At 43.9% G+C, this 20095-nt stretch overlaps 1 protein-coding gene across 4 annotated transcripts in view; it reads left to right on the plus strand.

Annotated features, from left to right (window-relative positions):
* LOC115095409 (transmembrane protein 150A-like) overlaps nt 1-20095 on the plus strand; it is a 235356-nt gene that overhangs the window by 147740 nt on the left and 67521 nt on the right. For 3 of the 4 annotated variants that reach the window (XM_029609021.1, XM_029609022.1, XM_029609023.1), the window contains one exon: nt 18553-18620. In XM_029609021.1, coding sequence (XP_029464881.1) covers nt 18553-18620 — 68 coding nt within the window. Of the gene's footprint in view, nt 1-7408; nt 7581-18552; nt 18621-20095 lie in introns of all 4 variants that reach the window. The other variant, XM_029609024.1, reaches the window with a different exon arrangement.

Here is a 20095-nt window from a genome sequence, read left to right on the forward strand (position 1 = left end):
GAATTCGGTCATTTGGGTGACCGTAGACCAATTCTCCAAGATGGCGCACTTTGTCCCCCTGCCAAAGTTGCCTTTCAGCACCGGACCTGGCTAATCTTTTCGCTCAACATGTCTTCAGACTTCACGGCCTTCCGCAGGGTATAGTCTCTGATCAAGGTCCACAGTTTACCGCTCGATATTGGAAGGCACTTTGCAAACGCTTCAGTGTGCAACTTAGTCTCTCGTCTGCGTTCCACCCCCAGAGTAATGGGCAAACAGAACGGACTAACTGGACCTTAAAGACCTTTCTTCGTTCTTTTGTAAACGAACGACAAGATAATTGGGCCAAGTTACTCCCGTGGGCGGAGTTCTCGTACAACAAGCATACGCATGCCGCGACTGGAAGTTCGCCTTTCCTCGTTGTCTATGGGAAGCAACTTTGACCGCCCTTGCCTTTGCTTTATCCCAGTGCACTCCCGGCAGTGCAACTTTCAGCCCGCCAGCTCCTGTCTTTATGGACTTCTATCCAGGGGAAGTTACATAAAGCCACCCAGTTGGCCAAGAAATGGGCAGATAGACATCGTCAGCCAGCGCCTATCTTCCTGCCTGGAGACCGCGTCTGGCTTAGTACTAAGAATCTACAGTTACGGATCCCGTCTCGAAGACTAGCCCCGAGATTCTGTGGGCCATTCCGAGTCGCCGAACAAGTGGGAGCAGTCTCCTACCGGTTACGCCTACCCTCCTCCATGCACATACATAACGTTTTCCACGTGTCATTGTTGAAGCCTCTTGTTCTGTCCAGATATCACTCTCGGGCTCCCGAACCATCAGATCCTTCAGTACCAGACGATACCACTTATCAAGTATGTGAGATTCTGGATGTCCGATTCCATCAATGACGCTGGGAATACCTGCTTGCCTGGGAGGGTTGCGGACCCGAGGATAACTCGTGGGAACCTGCCTGTAATATCCTTGACAAGGACTTATTACGGCAATTTCATCGGGATCACCCAAGTAAGCCTGGAGCTGCTAAGAGGGGGCGTAAGAGGGGGGGGTACTGTTACGGTTCTGGCCATGAGTGCCATGCCCAGACCCTTACCTCCATGTTCCTGGACTCGTTCCCGCTCCTGGTGGCCTACTTCGTGGCCTGTTTGGCGGCGTCCCCGTGGAGGCAACGCCGCCAGGAAGCCTCCCATGGACGCCCTGCCCTTAGGCGCGCGCACCACTTGGACACTTTTCTAGGCCCATTCCCGCCATTGCTGATTCCGCCCGATTCCTGACGTCAGACGCTGCGGCCTTGATAAGCCGGCCGCGGACATTCAGTCTTTGCCTTGCAACGGGGTTACCTTCCGGTTCCCAGTTGCTTCGTGCCCCGGAGTGGGTCGCCTTTGGAACTCGCTCCGTTCCTGCCTGTTTGCTACAGTACCTGCCTGGATCCTGTCCGCTTGCTACAGTACTTGCCTGGACTTTGCTTGCTTGCTACAGTACCTGTCTAGGATCCTGCCTGCTTGCTACAAGTTCCTGCCTGGTTCCAGTACCCGAGTCTTGTTACAGTTCCTGCCTGGTTCCAGTACCCGAGTCTTGCTACAGTTTCTGCCTGGTTCCAGTATCCGTGCCTTGCTACAGCCTTGCCCGCTGTCTTTGTCTTGTTCCAGTTTCCAGTCCAGCTCACCAGCCTGCCCGCTACAGTCTCAAGTTCCACTACTTGCCTAAGTCCCAGCGCTGAGCCCCTACGGGCTCCTCCCGCGGGGAGCACCAGCTTCCAGGGTGAAGAGCATCATCTACATCCTGCCTGACATCTGCCTCCCGGCCTGTGGTGTACCAGAGACAGTGAACACCTTTCCAAATTTCCCCAGGTCATCCCAAGGGTCCACTAAACTGAAACTCCATAACACGTTGGCGTTGAATTGTAAATTGTGGATTCTCTTGGCGTGGAAGTCTCACTTGGTTTTAAGGATGGTCTCACGGTAGTTGTGTAGGGAGGATTTGTATTTTGCAAGTTGTGAGGGAGTGGGGGCTTTACGCCAGTTCTTTTCCTGGCTTCTAAGATTGCGCTTCATCTTTTTAATTCAGGAGTGTACCATGGTTTTTTTGAGTTGAGTGTGGGGTTTAGTTCTTTGGACTGAAGAGGGCAGATTTTATCGGCAATGTTACTAGTAAGGTGATTCCAGGATGAGAGTGCAGAATCGGTATCAGTTAGATCGAGTTTATTAAGATCATTGATAAGGGCTGAGATTAGGTCATCTCTGGAGCAGGGCTTTCTGAAGTGAATAGTATTATTTTTTGTGTGTGTGAGGGTGGCTGTGTTTTTTTTTATTGAAAAGTTTGCTCTAATGAAGTAGTCGTCCGACAAGGGAACAGGCGTGCAGGAAGGAGTGTCAGGTAGGATTTGAGAGTTTATAAAGATTAGTTCTTGCTTTGTGTGTAGGGCTTGTTATTATTTGGTTAAAGCCCATAGCATTGAGTGAGGCCAGGAGCGCATCACATTTGGGAGAAAGAGGTATGGAGTCTATGTGGATATTGAAATCACCGAGAATGATAGCAGGAGTGTCTATAGCTATGTTCTCAGCTAAACCTTTGATGAGGGGGGATGAATTTCTGTCAAGGAGACCTGGGGGGGGGGTGTAAACTAAGCAAATTTGTAGTTGTGGTGATTTAAAGAGACCAATTTCATATTTGGGATCAGTGCAAACAGTTTGGGATATCAATTTGAGGCCTTTTTTTTGCTGCAAGTAGAAGACCTCCATCTCTTTTTTTGGGTCTTGGTATGGAGAAGAAGTCATATGTGTGATTAGGAACTTTAAGTAGTACTGTATCCACTTCTTTGAGCCAGGTCTCGGTTATGGCAAAGATGTCAGGTTTGTCATCGAGAAGGATGTCGTTGAGAATGGGGGTCTTTCTGACAATGGATTGTGAGTTGAAAAGAATGAGGGTAAAAGCAGTGAGGCCAATGAATTGTGTAAGAGGGGTAAGCATGATTGGTAACAAAGTTCTGGGGTGATCTATAGGGTGGGTAAGGAAGGATGTGTTGTGCTTGGAGTAGTAGTGTTTGAGTGTGGGTATTGGGTGTCCTGGCATGTTTGGGCGGTGCGTTTATATGACGGTTATTGCTAGTGGGGTGTATGCTACTAGGGGGGAAGACTTGCAGGGGAGGCAAAGGTTGATGGGAGTGGTGGGGTCATTGCGGTGGGGGCGGGCCTCCGATGCGGTCATCGAGGAGGGTGGTCGCGTTGGTTCAGGGCAGCTTCTGGTGGCACCTGACCCCAATGGGTCTATGCCGGCCACGTGAAGCGTCGGTGGGTGGGGCAGGCAGGTAAGAGGACTTGCCTGTGGAGAGGGCCGATCCTTATAGGGCCGTCGTGTCACCGGTTGTGATGTCGCGGTGGTGGCGGGCCTCCAATGCGGTCATCGAGGAGGGTGGTCGCGTTGGCTCAGGGCAGCTCCTGCGGCTCCTGACCCCGATGGGTCTACACTGGCCACGTGGAGCATTGGTGGGTGGGGCAGGCAGGTAAGAGAACTTGCCTGGGGAGAGGGACGATCCTTATAGGGCCTTCATGTCACCGGTCATGACGTCGGTGGTGGCGGGCCTCCGATACACAGCCAACATTGATGCCTCACTCCTAAGGGAGCTATCTCTGGCTTACCTGGGCGGCATGCCGTGGCAAGCACCAACTTGTTACATCTTCATCAAGGTTAAAGAAGTCTCTTCGACTATACCATTGAGTTTCGGACTTTGGCCTCTGAGCTCGCTTGGCAGGAATACCACCATATAGAGGATTAGAATAAAAAGAATAATTCTTCTCATTCAGAAAATGCTATCTCCACATGTCTATAATATCCCATCGCTTCATAAATAGTTTCAGGCATGTTCTATAAGAATTACACCCAAACCACAACCTCCAGAATTATATAACTGCGGAGAAAGGGCCAAATTAAAATCTCCAGCCACAACAAGATATCTCTCTCCTTCCTTATCTACTAGCTGACTAATAGTATCAAAAAAGATGCCCTGCTCCGTATTAGGAACTTATGCATTTACGAGTAAATTTTTAATTGGCCACATGCATAAAAAACAGGGGTTATGTGCGTAGCCGGGCCTTGCACGCACCACGTGCATTTTCAAAGGGGCCGGTCACGCATGTAGCTCCCGTTATGAGCAGAAGTGCCGGGCTGAAGGAAAGCGGCAGGTCGGGGCGAGGCTGGAGGCGGCCGGTAAGCAGCCATTTGCCGCTGTGCCGGGGAAGTGCGCACCGGTAGTCGGCCAGCATGCGCAAGTTGCTTCTGCTCCAGAGAAGCAGCAGCTTAAAACATTTTTTAAAAAGTAAGGTAGGTTAGATTTAGGGGGTGGGGAGGAGAGGGGAAGGGGAAGGGAAGTTAGGTAGGGGAGTAAGGAAGTTCCCTCCCAGTCCGCTTCTTAATTGGAGCGGACTGGGAGGGAACTGGGGAAGGCCGGGATGCATCGATGTGTGAAAATTGCATAAGTACCCCCTCTTGCGCTCATGGCCTCTGGATTTTATAACATGCATGCGCCAGCATGCGCATGTTATAAAATCGGCGCATCCATGAGTGCGCGTATGTTTAAAAATCTACTCCTGTATAAAGTGTAAACCTCCCCTCAGCTTCGAATTTTACCAAAAGAAATCTACCATTTGGGTCAGCCACGGACTTTTTGATGGAGCATTCAAAATTTTTGAGAAATAAAATCCCAACACCCGTATATTTATTTAGTAGATTTAAAGCAGGGGTCGGGAACCTTTTTGGCTGAGAGAGCCATGAACGCCACATATTTTAAAATGTAATTCCATGAGAGCCATGCTAACTACAACCCCCCCCCCACCCTCCTGAACCCTCCTGAACCCCTCAAGACCTACCAAATTAATTTACTACAACCCCCTACTCTGACGCCCCCCAAGACCTGCCAAATTAATTTACTACAAACCCCCACCATCCTGAACCCCCCAAGACCTGCCAAAAGTCCCTGGTGGTCCAGCGGGGGTCCAGGGCTCGCAGACAAATCTTTAATAAAAAAGTAAAAATCTAACAAAACCCCCCACCCTCCTGACGCCCCCCAAGACCTCCAAAATTAATTTACTACAACCCCCACCCTCCTGACGCCCCTCCAAGATCTCCAAAATTAATTTACTACAATCCTCCTGACCCCCCAAGACCTGCCAAAAGTCCCTGGTGGTCCAGCGGGGGTCCTGGAGCGATCTCCTGGACTTGGGCTGTCGGCTGCCAGTAGTCAAAATGGTGCCAACGGCCCTTTGCCCTCACTATGTCACTGGGGTCGACCAACGGCAGCGGTTGCCCCTGTGACATAGTAAGGGCAAGGGGCGGTCGACGCCATTTTGATTACTGGCAGCCGACGACCCTTTGCCCTTACTATGTCACAGGGGCTACCGCCGCCATTGGTCGACCCCAGTGATATAGTGAGGGCAAAAGGCCGTCGGCGCCATTTTGACTACTGGCAGCCGACAGCCCAAGTCCAGGAGATCGCTCCCGGACCGCTCCTGGACCCCCGCTGGTCCACCAGGGACTTTTGGCAGGTCTTGGGGGGGGGGGGGTCAGGAGGGTGGGGGTTTGTAGTAAATTAATTTTGGAGGTCTTGGGGGGCGTCAGGATGGTGGGGGGTTTTGTTAGATTTTTACTTTTTTATTAAAGATTTGTCTGCGAGCCAGTTGCAGCCATCAAAAGAGCCACATCTGGCTCGCGAGCCATAAGTTCCCGACCCCTGATTTAAAGGCTGGAGCGAAAAAACAGGAAGAGAAAGTAGGCCATCCTAAGAAGCATTCATACCTGTGCTTTAAATTTGTTTCTTCCAAAAGCATTATAGAAGCCCCAGAATCCTGAATTTCTGACCTGAGAAGTTGCCGTTTACATGGAGTATTCAATCCCTTAACATTGAGAGACAGAATCCTGGTAGTAGCCATTAAAAACTAGTATCAATATACAGGAATGACCCCACTGGAAAAAGAACTACCCCCCTGCATAACTACCAATACTCAGGGAGATCGAAAGCCCCCCCCCCCCCCACATTAATATATTAACACACATGGTTCCCTCAACCATAGCCCTCACACTCCCAAAGCATCACCTCATCATGAAAATATAAAAGAAGAAAAGAACCCCCATCCCCCACCCCCACCCCTGATCCAACTGCTTTTATTCCACAGCAGTGCTGCTGATGCAGAGGGAGGAGAGAACATATACAGGACAAAAACCGAGCTCTCCTCGAGTACAAAAACAATAATCCACTAACACCCACCACATAAACATAATAAATCTTTAAGCTGAGGCTCCAAAATCAACCCATTCCACAACAGTGAATAAGAAGAACTGTAAAGAACGTCCTAAATAGATCCTGAGTGTTACAGTTCATCCTTTTCCATTCTTCTTAGAAGAGAGGGAGTCACCTGAGTGCGTTTACATTCTAACAAAATAGATTTTTCAATACAAGCTGAAACACTGTTTAGGAAATTTCTTCATCGTGGGTATCCATATAACCTAAGAAATTGAGCCTATAAAAGAGCAGTGACTTTTATTAGACAACTCCTCTGATGATGTAAAGTCTCCTATGGTCTGTACATTGAGATATTCTTCTAGATCTACATTGATTGCGTCTCTTATACATCATCATTGGCTGATATTGTGGATCAACCCTGATTTGGTGCGACACCGTTAATAGCCTTATACCTATGGGAAGAATATTCGAGATTATCTAGTACACTCATCTGAGATACAGTACCCTGAACAAGACAATGAACAGCCAGTGGGCCACTGGACTTTCAAACTGTTCCATGTGTGATCAGGTCATCATCGGCCCCTGTTGGCTAGATAATACAGGAGTACAGTACAAATAATGTCACTATATACTACTTCCAACGTCATTTATATAATTCGGTGTCCATGTGATAAGCTTTATTTAGGATGAACTAAGCGTCCTATTAGGAAACGTTTAAAAGAACATCGTAGTTGTATTCAAACTTCCAAGCAACAAGCTCCCATGGTGCTGCATTGTATTAAATCATCACATCAGTTTAAGGATCTGAAGTGGAGAATCATAGAGAAGGTTCCTTTGAACCCACAGGGTTCAAATTTCTTTTAAACCAGAAAGAACAGAGGTGGATTTTCCATTTAAATTCTGTTCACCCTCATGGATTAAACAATGCAATTGAGTGGTATTCCCTACTTTAGTAGTTTTCTGATTTTTTCATTAATTATTCAGAGTGGGGTTCGGTGCCTGACATCGTTTGAGTGACACTTTAGTTTGTTCAAAAAGAGACTCGTTAGGCATCCTTCCGGTCATCATTTCCGGTAAAAAATAAAATCATTATATATTGAGAATGATTGTACTAACATGTAAATGCTAGTCTTATAGATTTGTTGAAGCATTTTAAATTTTTGTAATACAACATATCGTTTTTTGTAGACGCTTCTTTAGCCCCTTGATGAAGAACTTGGGAAGTTCAAAACGCGGTCCTGTGTCGGGCAGGAAGATTACAGTTGACATTGGGCTTGATGATTTTCCAACAGTGGGCATCTGATCACATAAGCGATCATATACTCTGTGGTGTGAAGCTCGATGAATCTACAGTGAACAGATAAGTCTTTATATAAGGAAATGAAATAAGAAGGAAGGCTCAGCAATAGACTGTGTATTTTATTTGCAACAAAAAATATTTAAACATTTATTGTTCAACAACTGAAACAGTAACAGATACATAAGCTGTACAAATGACCAATGATTATATATAAGACAAAGTAAAAGTGGTAACACAGTTCGATGATGCCTAGTACAAAGGCCATTTAATGAATACTAGCTTCCTTTTGATACTGTTGTGAGATTAGAGGGGAGGAGGAATATTACATTTGTAGTATGCTTGCAGTTCAGCCACAGGCTGCGGAATCAAGCGGTTCGCACGATGTTGGACAACGCGACGATGGTGACCTATGTCAGTCATCAGGGAAGAACCAAGAGCCAGCAAGTGTCGCAGGAAATAGTCTAGCTGATAGAATAGGCGGAAGGTTGCCTGCAGGTTGCAGATAAAGACAGTGCAAGAGTGGACTTTCTCAGCAGGGAGAGTCTGGACCCAGGAGAGTGGGTGTTGTCAGCGAGGCATTTCAGCTCATTGTGGATCGCTGGGGCCTTCCATTCCTAGACCTCCTGGTGACTTCTTGAAATGTGAAAGTTCCTTGCTTCTGCAGTTGCAGGAGAGATCCATGGTTCCTGGGAATAGACACTCTCGTACAGGTCTGGCCAGAAAACAGATTGCTTTATGCCTTTCCTTCATGGCCGTTGCTGGGCAGTATAATTCACAAGATTGAAGGCCACAGGAGGCTAGTACTCCTGGTGGCACTGGACTGGCCCAGATGCCCATGTTATACATATTTGTGATGATCCTGGTGGAAGCCCCCCTTCATCTTCTGCCGCACATGGATCTGCTTCAGCAGGGACCAGTTCTTCATGAGGATCCGACTTGATTCCATCTTATGGTTTGGCCCTTGAGAAGGCTTGCCTGTTAAAGCATTGTTATTCCTCTGCGGTGACTGCCACTTTACTCCGCGTTCGCAGGTTCTCCACTTCCTTGGCTTATGTGTAGATCTGGAGAGTTTTTGAGGCCTGATGTGAGGAGCTGGGTGTTCTTTCTCATTCAGTTAAGATCCCTCTCATTCTGGATTTTTTGCAGGATGGATTGAATAAAGGTGAAGGTGCAGGTTGTGGCTCTTGCCTGTTTCAGAGGCCTGGTGAATGGTGTTTCCTTGTCATCTCATCCTGATGTAGCCCATTTTTTGAAGGGAGTGAAGCACCTTAGGCCTCCCTTGAGGTTACCCGATTCCATTGTGGCGTCTTAATTTGATGCTGGACTTTTTGATGGGCTCTACGTTCCGACCACTGTATAGCCTTTCCTTATGGTTGTTGACTTTGAAGACTGTGTTCCTGGTAGCTATATGTTCTGTGCGTCGGATTTCTGAGCTGCAGGCATTGTCTTGCTGGGAGTCATTCTGTCGGGTGACTCCAGGGGTGAACAGCTGTGTACTGTTCCAGCTTTCTTGCCCAAGGTAGTCTCGGACTTTCATTTGAATCAGTCCAAATTCTTGCCATCCCTGATCTGCATTGCATTTTCATTAACTGAGGATACCAATGTTGCCACTTTTTCGACGACAACCGTTAACTTTGCGGTAATATCTGCCAATGCGTTTTTTGGAAACTGTTAAACATTTCCTGTAGCGAGTTCTCTGTGCCTCTAGAACTACGCAGGGCAGGCCACTCTTCCTCTGAGCCCATTTCCTCTGTGGGCTCTCCTTGTCTGTTCCATTTTTCGCCGCTATTTGTTTTTTTACAGTTTTATCTACCCAGAGCATAGAAATTGACTTCTTGGACAGTCTCCTTTTAAAAAGTTGCTTCCTTTAGTGCGGGACACCAAATTTATTTGACCAAATATAATTATCACAGAGGGAGCTTGTCACCAACCACAGTCTTTTATAGTGATGTGCATTTGTTTCGATCTGAATGGAAAAACATGACAGATGAATCAAATTTTGGTTTAATTTGGATCAACTAATTAAATGGCCACGGTTTCTGAAAAATTTGAATTCTTTTGAGCTCATTCATTTCAGTTCCATTACAGTCTATAGGGGGATGCAAACCAGATAGATAGAGCACAGATGGGTGGGAATGGGACAAAAAAGGAACAGGACCAATCATGCTGAAGCATTTTTTCAACCAATCCATATAAGCTGGCAGCTGCATGTCATGATTTCTCTTTTTTTTTTTTTTTTTTTGTGAAAGTGAAACTAGGAACATTGAGCAGTCACCATTATGTTCTCAGTCATTCCTTCCCTTGGATCTCAGAGAGGGAAGACAGAGGTTCTGATTAGAAAAATATTTAATGTACAGGAGAAAGCAAAATGTGCTGTTAGCTACTCACTAACACTGCACATAGCTGTAGTTTGGGGGGCTACCTAGTAGCAGGAGAAAGTCTGTAATTTTTGTGAGAGGTTTACAGTGTATCATCAGGGTAAGACTATAAATACAGCAGTGTCAGCTGTATTTGTATCAATGTTTTGTTACTTGTTTAATATATGTGATCTACAGCGCTATGTAATTCTCACAAAATGTATTGGATAGACAGGTTGTTCTTGTAAGTATGTATGTATGCGTGTGAATGTGAATATTAAAAACTCAGTTTTCATAGTGATTTGTGTTAGATGACAATATGCATTTAGTCCAATTTCATTGTACTTTCGATATTAAATTCATTTGATACATTTTAAATAAGTTTGTTCTAATTGATTGTTTATTTAACTTAAGGAGTAGATTGTATATGACTATTATGATTCCTTCATGTAATAGATGATATAGTTTTGAAATCAGATTTTTCTACCTTTTGGTTATATTATTTCCTTAAGATAATACCACAGCACCAAGTGGGTAGACGAAGAGGTGAATTTTCAAAACAGTTATATGTGTAAAATTAGCATATACACATGTAAATAGCTTGTACTCACGTACATGCTATCGTAAAAACAACAAAAGTATGTACATATTTTTGGTCTCATGTGAACATTTATGCATTGAGAAAAAGAGGTGGTCTCGGAGCATTTGGGGGAGGAGCCAAGAGCTATGCACGTAAGCTGCTATTCTGTAAGAAACTTGTGTGTACATTTGTCAACTTATTCGTGTAATTTTACACCAGCTAATTGTCTTGCGCAATTGATTTCGGACTCGTTTACTGTTGGTTGGGTGGGAGGTCTTGGTGAGGAGTAGGAGTTCAGAGTAAAGAACCAGCAGGGTCTCGATGACCTGGAGAAGAACTGGGTGAACTCATGGAGGTTTTTGGCAAACTGGTGATTTCAATTATACACATGTGTTTTAAAGTACACTGACTTTCACATGTAAACGTTTTTACACAACCAAGTTGTGATTTGTTTTTCGTGCATAAAATATAAGCACAAATGTTTTTATAATAGGTAGGAAAAGTGCGTGCTTTCAATACACTGCATGTATTCATGCCTAACATACATATGTGCCTATGGATGGGGCTAGACTTACGCATATTTTATAATCTGCACGTATCTCATTTGCGCAGGTTATAAAATACCGTCATAGATTTCCCTGCCCCTATGTATATAGGTAGATGGGACTATGCGTAGTTGTTGAAAGTTATCCTCAAAGTTTTCAAGAACTTTAAAATTTTATGTCATACATGAAAATCTTTTATAAATTTTATATCAGCATCATACATGGGGCTTTGGCTGAGGGTGTTATACCAAAGACAACCACATGTTGTCATCACTTGCCATTCCCCAAAATACTATTTTTATAATTTTATAAGATGCCTCTTTCAAATTTCAAACGTGCTTCTTTCATAATGGAAATGCCTCATTCTTATATAATTTCATGTTTAAGTCAAACTGTGATGCCATAGGCCAATCTCAAACATCCCAAATGATTACATATTTAGTTTCCACTATACAAGCATGACTTCTGCAACACAACAAGCTTCAACCGCTCATATACTGAAACAGGTGATGGAAACACCTCCCTGTGAACAAAGATAGAGGCTGAATTCAAGAAAGCATGGGATAAGTACAGGGGGTCTCGGAGGGACAGGAAGAGATTATAAAACTGAGCGGGTAGATTAGATAGGCCATATGGTCTTTTTCTGCAGTTATGTCTCTGTTAAGGATGTGCATTCATTTTAAACACATGAGTAAAATTTTGGGATATTTTCATATTTGTGCAATTTAAAAATAAAATGGGTTTCTGGTGGGACCGGGCCTTGGCCTGGTCTCATCCCTGAGGCCTAGACCCAATGCCAAAGCCCGGCCCAAGCTTAGTTAGTAGCTCGTCTTGAAGATATTAGGGTCTGTGACTCTGTGCTTAGTTGGTTCAAGTCTTTTCCAGCAAATAGAAGTTTCCAGGTTGGCTGGGAAACTAAACCAAGCTTTTTTTTTTTTACTTGGGTTCCACAAGGATCTGTTTTGTGACCTATGTTGTTCAACCTTTACTTAACCCCATTGGGCATGATTATTCAGAGTTTAAATGTCATTTCATATTTTTTACACTGACGACATTCAGATCATTGCTAGTTTTAAACCAAAGCCCTCCTTTTCCTTAACTGATTGTAACCAATGTTTGTCTCAAGTATCCAATTGGCTTTATTGTTTGAAATTAAAAGCCAATCCATCCAAATCCAAGGCTATTTGGTTCTGCAGGAACTTGGATCCAGGTACTTGTCCCTTCCCAGAAATGGGAATATACCGTATTTCCACGACAATAACCCGCCCACGTATATAACCCGCCCACACACATAACCCGCAGGTTTTCAAGATTTATGTAAGAAAGTTTTAATATACCCCGCCTCCTCATATAACCCGCAACGCCCGATTACCGTTATATTCAACGACGAAGCCATACCGATCGCCCCATTATAACCAATCGTCGTTATATGTTTTGTTAAATATGCTACCTTTTACCTTTAAGGTTTTTTGGGAGCAATCACGATATAGTGTGCAACTAAGACATACAAATAAACAAAAGATCGAAACCGGGAGAATTCATAATCAAATGGTTACCCATTCATAATCGGTAACCATTACTTAAGCGCTGTTTCATCATTTGACCTAAAGCCCAACCGTTGGCCTAACAAAGTCACATGCTTTTCCTTAGAAAATAGTGGGAACCGTTGATACGTACCCTTTAGCAAAAGCTCAGGTCGTCGCGTACCCCTTCCTAGGTGATCTTTTTTTACGTAGAGTCCATCAAATAAAAGCATCATGCTTTTAATCAAATTACATCATGAAAAAGAGCGCAGCAAAAGTACAGACGTACAGACTAACCAGACTTACGTCCCAACATTGCTGGATCTGCAGAGCTGAATCAGGAAATTTTTGCTCAGTGGACGTTGCTGAGAGAGTGGAGCAAACAGTATGCCGGCTGCAATTGACAGAGTGAGCTATATATAGCGGCTGCCAAGGGGCTTACGCTGCAACGCTGCACCCAATAGCGTTGCTTAACTATTGCGCGCGTGGTGTAGTATGTGTCGATCGAGTTTAGTTCACAAAGTTCTTCGCACCGCCGCTGAATTCTAAGAGGTATGTTTAGTTTCGTTGCACTTGAATAAATTATAAAAAATGAACAATATGACTTTAAAATTCTACTGACAAATTAAAATTTCTCAGAAATGTTAAAGATTATTAAATACTTAAAAATTCTAATTACAAATAATTTTTTCTTTAGAGAACCATGCCTAAGCGAAAGTCATACACGGCCGAATTCAAACTTAATGTAGTTGCACGTGCTGAAGCAACCAACAACAGATCAGCTGCCCGAGAATTTGAAGTTGACGAAAAGTCTATAAGAGAATGGAGAAAAGATAAGGCTGCATTAGAGAAAATGAATCCGAGAAAACGCGCCAGACGAGGTCATGGAGCGAAATGGCCGCATTTAGAGGAAGACCTAAAGAACTGGGTTTTAGAAAGGAGAGTGAATAACCTAGCCATTTCTACATTGGCCATCCAAATAAAAGCTAGGCTTATTGCCGTAGAACGAAATATACCCGATTTCAAATGTGGCTTAACCTGGGTGGCCAGATTTATGAAACGGAACAATTTATCCGTGCGTATGCGCACAACAGTTGGACAACATTTACCGAATGATTGGGAGCAACTAGTCACTAATTTTAGAGATTTCACAATTGAGAGCATTAGAGAACGTGGAATTTTGCCTTCTGAAATAATTAATATGGATGAAGTTCCGATGGCCTTTGACATTCCTGCTACGAGGTCAGTCGCTGAAAAAGGAATTAAAACGGTGGCCATATCGACTACCGGTCATGAGCGGACCTGCTTTACTGTGGTTCTGGCATGTACCGCAAACGGTATAAAACTTAAACCAATGGTTATATTCAAACGAGTCACGATGCCCCGCGAAAAATTTCCACCTGGTGTATTCGTACACTGCAACAGAAAAGGTTGGATGGACAATGAAGTCATGCTGTTATGGATAGATAAATGTTTTCGAACCCGACCTGGCGGATTCTTCTCGAAGAAATCATTGGTAGTATTTGACAGCATGGCAGCACACAAGTGCGAAAACGTTAAAAAAAAATTGAACGGACTTGGGGCCCATGTTTCTGTTATCCCTGGTGGTTTAACTTCTAAACTGCAGCCACTTGATATTGCAGTAAACCATCCGTTTAAAACCTATGTTCGTGCCGAATGGGACAAATGGATGCAGTCTGGGACTCATAGTTTTACACCGGCTGGTCGTTTACGCCGTGCAACCCATGCAGAGGCCTGCAGCTGGGTGCTTAATGCATGGAACAAAATCTCTCCTGATACTGTCCAGAATGGATTTAAAAAGGCGGGCATCATTGTTGACGAAAAAGAAGACGCTTCAGACCTAAGCTCGGCAGACGAAGATGACGACGATCTGATAGAAGATGCTGTGACGGCCGAACGACTGCAGACCGTTTTAGCCGCCCTTAATGATGATTCAGGCGATGATGACTTCGAGGGGTTTTCTTCAGCTAGTGAAGAAGAGGACAATTAAAGTCTTTTAAATTAATTGCTAGTTATAGGACAAGTATTTTATAAAGTTTAATTTAGGTTGCTTATTTAGGGCTCTTTTATATTGATGTATAAGAACTGGAGATTTATTTAAAAATTATTCATATTTTGACTTTGTTTATTACTACTGTTCGGAGTTGAATGCGTTTATAATATGAAAATGTTTTCTAATTAAATGTTTTCTTTTTATTTTAATATTGCCATTTGTTCAATTTTCATACAAACATTCTGTACACTAACGCTTTACCTATAAATGCGCTATATAACGTAATTACTATTAACTTCCCGTAGGGCTTCCGCTAAGTGATAAGATTCACAATCTGTATTAAAAGTAGTGAAGTAATAAAGTAACAAAATACCATATAACTTTGTTTTAATAAATAAAAATTACAAATAATGCAGCAGATTCTGAACAACAAAGATAAGAATCTGAAACAATAATGTTAAACAATAACAATAAAGTTGATTCATGCTTGTTTACCGATATACTGGTACGTCTCCCTTTGGTTAGGTATTCTGTTAGTCGTTTTCATGTAAAATTTTTTCTGGATAACCCGCCCACGTTTATACCCCGCGGAGGCATGCGGGGTAGGTAAAAACGCACATTACCCGCGGGTTATATGCGTGGAAATACGGTAAATATACAGGTGAATGAGAGCATTACTACTATGGGCGTCAAGCTTGATTCAAAATTGAGCTTGGAGGGCCAAATTTCCAACCTTGTTAAGACATCATACTACTATTTGCAGTTAATTAGATAGCTCAAACCATTCTTGGAGACGCAGGATCTTCAGTCATTAACATACTAATTGATTTTGAGTCTCTTAGATTACTGTAATTTGCTGTTTCATAGCCTTCGAGTCAACCCGATCCATAGATTTCAGATAGTACAAAATATTGCAACCAAGCTCATTTTGAGGAAAGGTAAATATGACCAAGTTACTCTTCTAATGCAAGAGTTTCACTGGTTGCTTATTTCCAATTGAATACAATTTAAAATTAGCTTTTTGACTTTTAAAGCATTCAGGTGCGGACCCCACCATATCTGGCAAAACTTGCATCTTTCCAGAACGCTGTGTTCATCCTAGTCAGAATTGTTAAGGCTCCCTCCCACCAACAAAATCCACTGGGAACACTAGGGAAATGTGTTTTGCCTACTTAGATCCAGATATCTGAAACACTCTCCCATTCTCACTGAGAGGTGAAAAGAATCTGAAGACATGGATTTATTATAAGGCTTTTGATATTTAATTTGATTATTTATTCTATTTAGCAGTTATTATAGCATGTTTCTAGATTTTAGTTTTATCACTTTCTTAATTTGTTTTAGTAGTTTTATGTTTAACTCATTTTTGTTTTAATTTGCCTTTTGTTTTGATTGTTTGAATGTGTTATTCTGTAGTATTCTGTTGTTAGGGTATTACTGAATTTGTGTAACTTTCGTTCATTATTGTACATCAACTTGATTGCTTTGAAGGAAGGTGATTCATTAAATATATTAAACAAAATTTCCGTCAAAGAAAAATGACGCCATCTGCCCAAAGGACGTGCTGCAGTAACACTATTACAGCGCCTTTCTCCCAAACAGATGGCACCATTTTGATTTACAACTGTACGTCAAAATTGCGCTATCTGCTCAGGAGAAAGGTGCCACAGTGGCATGTTTGGAGTGCATCCTTTGGGCAGACGGCATCTTTTTATTCAACAGAAAAAGAGAGAAGATGGCAGAAGTCCTGGTTCTGAACTTTCAAGCCTGGGTCTAGGCATGGCCTCAGTGACAGGACCCAGCCTCAGGCCTAAGCCCAGGTTCAGGCCGGATCTTGGCAATAGGCCACAGCCTTAGTAACAGGACCCAGCTTAGTTCTAGGCCTAGGCCTAGGCCTTGGGAATGGGACCTGGCCTTGGGCCAGGCACTACATCAAGCTTAGGCCTAGGTCCAGGCCTCAGTGATGGGACCACCCCTCAAGCCATGCCTCGGTGTCGGGCCTAGTCTTTGATAAAGAGACCTGACATTGGGCCTGCACCTAAGCCCAGGCCTCAGTGATGGCACTCAGTGATGGCACTCAGCCTCAGGTAGGTTCCAATATCTAACGTAGGCATAGGCCTGGGACTTGGTGATGTGTCTCAGCATGGAGCCTGGGTCTTGGCGATGGAACCTGGCCTTGGTCTAAATCACGTTGTTGTGCTTGGGCCTCCATAACAGGATGAGCCCTGGCTTTGGGCCTGGGCCTAGGCTCAGGCCTCAGTGATGGGACTCAGCTTTAGACTGTTTTTTTCTTTTACATTGAAGTCAGTGGGGCCTATGAACTGCTTTCCCCACAGACTTCAATGTAAAATGAAAAAAGAAATGAAATGAGGCAAACTTGATGAATGACTGTGACCTAATAAACGAATGACTGAACCAAAATACATTTTTTGACTCTGCACACCCCTAGTTTCTGTGTTTTTATATAATTCAAGATGTCATATCCATAAGTTAATTACCTAAATTTTCCATGCTATTTCCAGAGAAGGTGAGGGAGAGAGATGGATTGATGGAGGTGAGGACAGAATGGTGGATACTAGCTAGTAAGAGAAGGGGTGGAATTGAGACTGATCGGGATGGGTTTGGAGGAGAGTGTGTATTGGGGAAGAGAGTGTGTGGGGTATAGGGAAGAGCAGCTGGGGGGGGGGGGGGAGACAATGTTGGAGGGGATTATATGTTAGGGAAGACCTGAGAAGAGATGGAAGGGCTAAGGGAGGTGGTGACAGTGTGTGTGTGTGTGTGGGGGGGGGGGGGGATAGACAGAGAGTGTGTGGGGGTAGACAAGCATAGGGAAAGTAACTTTGCTTTAATTACATGAGTCACTCTGAGTGCCCCTGAGCAGCCATACTGACCGTATCATCACAGGATACACACCCAGGTCAGTCACATCATTGAAGGGGAATTTTCTCCCTTGCCCAGGTTGCCGGCCATTTTAGTGCTCATATTTGTAATATGTTTTGCCAAAGTGGCCCCCGCTTGAAAACCAGTGACGCTCACTGTCCTAATTGTTCATAGGGTGCCTCCATATCCTAGAGGCAAACACGTCCTCTCTTCCTTTTCTAGAGAACTCTCACTTCCCCATGATGTCCTCATAAACTCTGGCAGGAACATAACAAGCAGTGCACGCTTCACAGGGGTGCATGGAACTAGGTGGTGCCATCTTTGATTTAGAACATGCTAAAAAAAATGTAGGATCATGCATTTGGATTGAGAAAAACCTAAGGGAGCAGTACAGTACACAGGGTGAAGCTCTTCTATGCACAAAACAAGAGCACAATCTAGGGAGATCAAATCCGATGAACTTAAGGTGGTCAAACAGCTAGATAAGGTCATGGAGAAAGCCAGAAGGATGCTTGGATGCTTAGGGAGAGGAACAGTCAGCAGAAAAGGGGAGGTGATATTGCCCCAGTATTAGTGAGACCTCATTTGGAGTGCTGGGTACAATTCTGGAGACCGGACCTTCAACACAATATAAACTGGATGGAATTGGGCTAGAGGGCAGCTACTAAAATGGTCAGCAGTCATCATAAAGCGTGTGGGGACAGACTTAAAAATGTATACCCTGGAGGAAAAGGGGAGATATGATAGAGACATTTAAATATCCCCAAGGAATAAATACACAGCAGGCAGGGTTGTTTCAATGGAAAGGAGGTTCATAGGATGAAGGTGAAGGAGAGTAGACTCTGGAGTAATTTAGGGAAATACTGTATTTCTTTACAGAAAGAGAGTTGGTCATGTGGAATATCCTCGCTTTGGGGGTGGTGAAGACGAGGACTGTACCTGAATTCAAGACACACGGGACAAGCAGAGAGGATTTCTGAGGGAGAGAAAGGGTCCATAAAGCTGAGCAGAAGAAGTAAATGGGCCGCATGCTCTTTATCTGCTATCCTGTTCTGTGTTTCTATGGATCTAGGATAAATTTAATAAATGACCATAAGCTGAAAGTCTGAATATACAACTTTTTTCCCCTGCAGTAAATGTGGTAACTTTCCTCCAGAGAGCTGCTTCTTCAGCCTGATCTGCTCCCTCGGCACCTTTCTGGGTAAGGCGCTCACCGCTCTCTTTCTTTTGCTGAGGATCAGATGTAATTGTTGATTCTTGAATTTTGTAGAAGTTGGGTTTTTTTTTTTCCCTAATCCGTTTTTCTCCCTCGAAGGTTTAAGTCATGCTGTTACTGTTTCTGCATATAATCAGATCTGCCCTTGCCCTTAGACCTATGGAAAAGATGAAAATAAAAAATAAAGGAATAAGACTTAATGCATTGTATGTGCCCATATTGTGTGGCTTTTCGACAAGTCGAGCCCCTGTTAACTTTTCACTCCCTTTGGAAAAGACATTTGAACTTGTCAGACCCGGCTTCCTCTGGGGCTTTGGGAAGCATTTCCTCCGCACATGTGTATACTGTAGGGCTATGATTACAATGCAGCCCTTTTCAGGAGACTCTGGGGCCGATGCAATAAAGTGCACTCAGCCTGGAGCACAGCTTGCCGCGTGGTTGAATGAACATTTTGATCGCGCTAGAATGACTCCCAATGTAATGGTATTAGCATGTTCAAAACGCGCATCTAAACCAGTGCATAGCTAATATCGCTCATCACATGTAAACGCCATGCAGATGAGGCTATTAGCTATGATCCCCAATGCAAAAAAAAAAAAAAATCACCATGCACCAAATGCACACATTATAACATGCAAAACTTAATGCCGGCCCGGGAACTGGCGTTAAGTTTTCGTGCACTTCAAGCCACCAGAAAAAAGCCAAAAATATTGCTTTTCTCTGGTTCCTCCTACTTAGTATTGTCCCAATGCTATGTAGAAGGGACCACAAGAAGCAACGTGAAAAAAAAAAAAATCTTCATGGTGGTCAGGTTAAGAAAACGGATGCTCAGTTTACGAGCGTCTGTTTTCCTAACCCGTGGCTGTGTGTGGGTTATGAAAACGGACACTTGTTAATTGAGCGTCTTTTTTTCCTAACTGGCGCACAGCCACATCTCCTGGGCGCCTGATGCCATGGACCTGCTAGGGTCGCACAATTTATCTTTAACACATCCTTTTTAGCACGGCAGCTCATTTTCCTATTATATTGGGCACCCAGGAGAGGGGGATGTGCGCGCATTGGGAAAAAATGTGCATTCCATCGGCCCTCTGTGAATTGGTTTTCTAATAATGGCTCACTTCCCTTTATGTATTTTGCTGAGTTTTGTATTCATGATTCTTCTCTGCAGTTCTTGTTTTCCTGGTTCGTCTCCTCTTTTTCCCTTTTGTGTCAGCATGAATAGATCAACTTGGAAAGTCAGAGAAAGGCAGATAAATTCTAGGGCAGGGTAAGAGGTCATGGGTAAGTCATGAATAGTCTATGTCTGGGTCAATGGAGAGCCTGTAGACTCAGTTTTGTGCTTATTGTTGCGAGAGGCACTGCCTTCTTCCAATCCTACATTGTCAGAACACTTCTAAAATCTTGATATTTTCTCTTGTGGATTCAGTCTCTATGAGATAGATATTCAGAAATGAACATTT

The sequence above is a fragment of the Rhinatrema bivittatum genome, chromosome 7, assembly GCF_901001135.1.
Source record: "Rhinatrema bivittatum chromosome 7, aRhiBiv1.1, whole genome shotgun sequence".
Lineage (NCBI taxonomy): Eukaryota > Metazoa > Chordata > Amphibia > Gymnophiona > Rhinatrematidae > Rhinatrema > Rhinatrema bivittatum.